The following is a 6390-nucleotide window of genomic DNA, read 5'->3' as shown; positions in this document are numbered from 1 at the left end:
CTGACAAGAGTAAATATGGTAGTTCTGGACACTTACACGTTGACAAGAGTAAATATGGTAGTTCTGAACACTTACACGATGACAAGAGTAAATATGGTACTTCTGAACACTTACACTATGACAAGAGTAAATATGGTTATGTTCTAATTCACTATGTTCAACCGAACATAAAACATTTACTATGACAACATACTCCACTCATGGGTAATGCCTACCGCTGTTAACAGGCGAGCGGGTTTATTTACAAAATCATACATGTAGACACGCGACTGTCGTGTTATATTCCATTCCAAACACCGACACTCCATATTCTCTAAGGTATTCTTTCTGTAACAAAAACGTACATTTTAATATTTTTGGCACATAAAACCGTTACGAAATAATGCAATATCCTTGTAATATCGCGCTTGAACACTTTATAAATTACTGCGAAATTAAAAATATAAAGATAACTTATCTGGACGGTGGGTCTTCTTGTGTATACAAATCCATGTCCGGACTCCTGAATCACCTCTCTGTGGGATCACTCACTGAAAGAAAGCAACACCCTTCTCCGTGCTAAACAGCACTCAATGCCCTGCGGCAATTTTTCCCATACGGTTTTACCTGCCATTCGGCAACACTGCAATAACAGGCCGTCCAACACAGACAAGCATTACACTAAAAATCTGATTACCTTTATGTGTATATTTTTAACAAACAAAGAAGACAACAGCTCGCCTGTGTGACGCGAAGGCCTCGAGTGGTGTTTCTTGCCCTCTCCTCTGCACCTTAAGCACGTGACGCCACCGCTTTCACGTGCACAGCCTTCTTCAAATCACATTCGTTACCGTATTTACCCCATAGTAAATACATTTATGTTCTAATTCACTATGTTCAACCGAACATAAAACATTTACTATGACAACATACTCCACTCATGGGTAATGCCTACCGCTGCTCGAATTAAAAGAACGGGTCCATGCAGCAGATTTATTTCGACTTATTTACAATCCCAACATTGATGACACACTCAACAGTTCAGAAACATTGTCTTTGATATAACCGTCTTTGGCCTTATCTGACGCCCAGCGTCCGTGTCTCTTGAACAGTCTGTCTGTTACTCCGGCGTTAGCTGCAGCAGTCGCCCCTCCTGACCGAAAACTGTGAAGACCCACTTTTTTGACATCTTCACCGATTAGTTTGAATTTCTCAATAAAGATTTCCCTCGCTCTGGTATATGATAAAGGTTTCTGACCTTTAAGTACATACTTTTGTACAGATTTACAGAAGGAAAGTTGACGAAAAATATATTCATTGGAAGTTTCAGCAACATTTCCAGCAATCAGGTACCTGTTTAGCATATTTACTGGACATAGATCTGAGCCTGTAGCAGCGATCAAAACATGACGCCCATCCCTATAAACGTCAGTTTTACTGTTCTCAACAAAAATACTCATGAAGCCATCCTTGAATTTAATGTTTGACCGTCTGATATTCACTACTTCAGAAAATCTGAAAAACCCAGCAAAAGATAAAAGTGACATTGTTAAAAACCTTAAATCAAGTAGAGAGGGAGTTTTCCCAGATATACTAACCAATTTCTTTAACGTGTCACAAGTAACAGGTTCTTTTTTCTTGACTGGAGTACTACACGTTCTTAATGCCGCTTCTCTGATGTTCACAATCAAATCATGTTTACAAGGATCTGGCAGACATGCAAGCTTGTGCGCCCAACTAATACCGTAAATAGCTTCCATGACAGATGGAGCTTTCTTACCTCCCTGAACAAGTGATGTAAGATACAAAGCAACATGAAATGGATGAGCAGGCAAACATGTAATCTCCTTAAATTTTGAACTCCATTTTTTCCAACTATTATAAGATCTTTCATACTTATAGACTGTCGCTGGGGCCTTAGACTTGAGAACTAAATCTGGCATATGTCCTGCTAGATCAATAAGGTCTGTATGAACTAAATTGTTCTTCAGCTTCCAGATACCGGAGGAGAACATGTCTGAAACAACAACATTGATCTCATGGAATAATTCTAACTGCTAATGCGTAGCCATCGAATTTGTCAAACAAGGATTTCTTGCTGCCGCCTGAAAATGCAATACTTCCATTTAATTGCAAACTATCAGCGATATAATGTTTGAACTTTCCGTCATCAAAAAGTGAAGTCCAGAACACAGCTGATTGCCACCTAGGCACTACTAAAGTTATGCTAGCTTCACTTTGTAGAGCATATCTAATAGCCTTTGTTACCAAATGCACAGGGGGGACAACCCAGTTGTTATCATATTGCCATGACTGTGTAAAAGCATCTACTGCTTCTGTGCCAGGGCACCAAGATCTGGAATTGAATCTACACAACTTAGCATTATAATGACTAGCAAATCTATCAACAGTATGTGGACCCCACTTCTGGTTTAGCAACTTGAAGACAGCATCAGTAACAATCCAGTCATCAGCATCTTTAAATTTACTTAACGCATCTGCTCTGTCGTTCTCTGAACGTGGAATCCAGCTAAACTTTATCCTGATGTTATACATCCTAACCACGGTGAACACGGACATAGCAAGCTCCTGTAAGGATGAATTGAAACTACCAAAAGAAACAATTTGACAGCAAGCCTTGCTATCTGAGAACCACTTAACAGTCTGATTAGACAGAACCTCTCTGAAAACGTTCAAAGATAATTCAACAGCCTTCAATTCCCGCCAAGTTGAACTCTTGCCCACTTGATCCTCGTCCCATAAACACTGAAATACCCGGTCAGAATTCTGTATATAAGCAGCACAGCCCTTGGAACTAGCATCTGAGAAAACGGTCAAAACAGGAGCAAAAGTTTCATAAAATCTTCTGCTATTAAAAGTGTAAACATTATCTCTCCAGAATATAAGTTCAAATACACACAGGGGGTCAACTAAACTTTGCTTTCTATCCCAACTTGAAGCTCTTTGTATTACTGAATACATGCGTCTAGTCAAAAGTCTGCAGACATCCCCATAAACTGGTGAAAGAGAGATAATTTGTCCTGTTAAACTAGCCAGGTTACGTGCTGTGAATTGCGGTAAACCTGCCAAAACTCCTGCGCATGTGTTTCTCACATTATCTAATCTCCTAGAAGGAATAGATATCACACCTATGTCAAGATTCCAATTCAGCCCGAGCCATTCAAGGTGTCTTGTGGGTTCCCAAACTGACTTCTGATCGTTACAAACAAAGCCTGCTCTGCACAAAGAAGATTTAACAAAACCAGATCGCTCTTGCCTAAGGCTTCAGACGAAGCAAACCCAAATCCATCATCTAAGTAAACTACAACATCTACAGAATGTTTTCTCCAGTATCTAACTAATGGCCTAAAACACTTAGTAAATATATAAGGGGCCGAGGTTAGACCAAAAGGTAAAACTGTGAAACAATAAAAACGCTGTACACCATTAACTGACCAAGAAAAGCCCAAAAACGTGTGTTGACTAGGGTGAATATCTATGTGGTGATACCCAGACTTAAGATCAAACTTGTACATGTATCCACAAGGTCTAACGAAATCCAAAGCAATCTTGTAATCCTCAAAGACTATCTTTTCTTTCCAAAGATATTTGTTTACCACTCTTAGGTCTAAAATCAACCTTTTCTTACCAGAGCTATTAATAGAAACTGATAGGGGATTTACAACCTGAGGTAAGTCTACGACTTCAACAATACAGTTGTTTAACAGGAGATCCTGGATAGCCTCAGAGACAAAGTCGCTATGTTTTACAGCAGAAGCGTTGTTCTTACCAATAGACAAGGGAGGCGACTCCACAACGGGGATGATGTAACCTTCCATAATAGTTCTAATGATGAATTCTGGAGCTTCTATATCCTTCCAAAATGAGATGTGCCTCTTAAGATTTTCCTTAATGTTATGCTTACTCGCTGACGTATCTGTTCTGTCAAGATAACTAGGTACAGGTACAAAATCAGTACTAATACCTCTGGTTTCAGGTTTGACTTTGTCTATGGGTGAAACATCAAGCTGTGACCTACTACTAGGCTGTTCTGATATTGAACGGGAGACCTGTGGCAAATCCATGTTAGTTTTTCTTTTAATACTTCTGCTTGAGTTCTGATCCCCTGAAACATATGTAATACGATCTCAATCAAGATAGTAACGCATTAGCCACTCAAATATATATGTCATATCTCAAAAGTGGTTTTGATTTACCTGAATAATCACTGCTTTTTGCAGGCCTCTGTAGGCTGAAGTCCTTGTGGTGGGTTGAAATTACTTGACTGTGATGACCTCTGGGCGGCTGCAAGGGGACATGTGGCTCTCCAGTGCCCAAAGGCTCCGCAAAAGTAGCATTGTTGGTTTGGAAGTGGTGTTTTCCTGGGTTGAAAACGAAAGGGCTGGTTCTGCTGAACCTGAGGGGCCTGTTTGGGTAATTCGCTGTTAGGATTGGGGAAAGTTGCAGAAGGATAAGGACTATAACCTCTACCACGGGAATTGAAAGAAGTAGGGCGCTTTCTGCGCTGTGCCTTACTTTCTGCTCTCTCGAAACGTCTCTCTTCATCCGAGTTTGAAGATAACTCATCCCCTTCCAACTCCGAGACTACTGCCCAACCGGCTGTAGATCTGTCTGCAAGTCTAATGTGCTTGTTTCTTTTACTGATGTTAGAGCTAATTTCTCTCAAGACATGCACACAATCGACTGTGTTATCCCGATTGATAAACCGAATAGCAGAGTCAACCTGATCCAAAATACCAATGTTAAACTTATATTGTAACTGATTCCCTTTGAATCTAAACTGTGGAGAGTCAAAGTCTTTTCTAGCTCTCTTAATGACAGAATACGACCTCTGCTCAGTTTCATCAATAATTTCACTTTTGAAAGTTTTCAACTTACAGTCCATATATTGCTTAAAAAGTTGAAACGTTTCGTACCCTTCAACAGAATCCTGTGCTTTGTTAGGTTGACCAGGAATGTGTAGTTCTTCAACGGAGTCAAGATTTTCCTGCTGTGGTGAATCCATTCCGAACAAAGAAGACAACAGCTCGCCTGTGTGACGCGAAGGCCTCGAGTGGTGTTTCTTGCCCTCTCCTCTGCACCTTAAGCACGTGACGCCACCGCTTTCACGTGCACAGCCTTCTTCAAATCACATTCGTTACCGTATTTACCCCATAGTAAATACATTACTTCTGAACACTTACACAATGACAAGAGTAAAAACAGTGCTTCTGAACACTGACAAGATAGGTTCATATGGTAGTTCTGAACACTTACACGATGACAAGAGTAAATATTGTACTTCTGAACACTTACACAATGACAAGAGTAAATATTGTACTTCTAAACACTTACACGCTGACAAGAGTAAATATGGTAGTTCTGGACACTTACACGATGACAGGAGTAAATATGGTAGTTCTGAACACTTACACGATGACAAGAGTAAATATGGTACTTCTGAACACTTACACTATGACAAGAGTAAATATGGTACTTCTGAACACTTACACAATGACAAGAGTAAATATGGTACTTCTGAACACTTACACGCTGACAAGAGTAAATATGGTAGTTCTGGACACTTACACGATGACAAGAGTAAATATGGTACTTCTGAACACTTACACGATGACAAGAGTAAATATGGTAGTTCTGAACACTTACACGATGACAAGAGTAAATATGGTACTTCTGAACACTTACACGATGACAAGAGTAAATATGGTAGTTCTGGACACTTACACGATGACAGGAGTAAATATGGTAGTTCTGAACACTTAGACGATGACAAGAGTAAATATGGTACTTCTGAACACTTACACGATGACAAGAGTAAATATGGTACTTCTGAACACTTACACGATGACAAGAGTAAATATGGTACTTCTGAACACTTACACGATGACAAGAGTAAATATGGTACTTCTGAACACTTACACAATGACAAGAGTAAAAACAGTGCTTCTGAACACTGACAAGATAGGTTCATATGGTAGTTCTGAACACTTACACGATGACAAGAGTAAATATTGTACTTCTGAACACTTACACAATGACAAGAGTAAATATGGTAGTTCTGAACACTTACACTATGACAAGAGTAAATATGGTAGTTCTGAACACTTACACTATGACAAGAGTAAAAATGGGAGTTCTGGACACTTACACGATGACAAGAGTAAATATTGTACTTCTGAACACTTACACAATGACAAGAGTAAATATGGTAGTTCTGAACACTTACACTATGACAAGAGTAAATATGGTACTTCTGAACACTTACACGATGACAAGAGTAAATATGGTACTTCTGAACACTTACACGATGACAAGAGTAAATATTGTACTTCTTAACACTTACACTATGACAAGAGTAAAAATGGGAGTTCTGAACACTTACACTATGAC

General features: G+C 39.4%; 1 protein-coding gene across 1 annotated transcript; it reads right to left on the bottom strand.

Moving 5' to 3' along the window:
- Positions 1-410: 410 nt before the first annotated feature.
- Positions 411-4329, bottom strand: LOC125379160. Its single transcript, XM_048395222.1, has 3 exons — positions 4197-4329; positions 3965-4105; positions 411-1996 (listed from the first exon to the last, which is right to left on the bottom strand). Exons 2-3 carry the CDS (start codon positions 4062-4064, stop codon positions 987-989), a joined length of 1110 nt encoding a protein of 369 aa, XP_048251179.1. The 5' UTR covers positions 4065-4105; positions 4197-4329; the 3' UTR covers positions 411-986.
- Positions 4330-6390: the final 2061 nt, after the last annotated feature.

This window comes from Haliotis rufescens, unplaced genomic scaffold, assembly GCF_023055435.1.
Source record: "Haliotis rufescens isolate VD_foot unplaced genomic scaffold, xgHalRufe1.0.p SCAF_14, whole genome shotgun sequence".
NCBI classification, from domain to species: Eukaryota; Metazoa; Mollusca; class Gastropoda; order Lepetellida; family Haliotidae; genus Haliotis; species Haliotis rufescens.
This window is presented reverse-complemented; position numbering and strand designations above follow the sequence as displayed.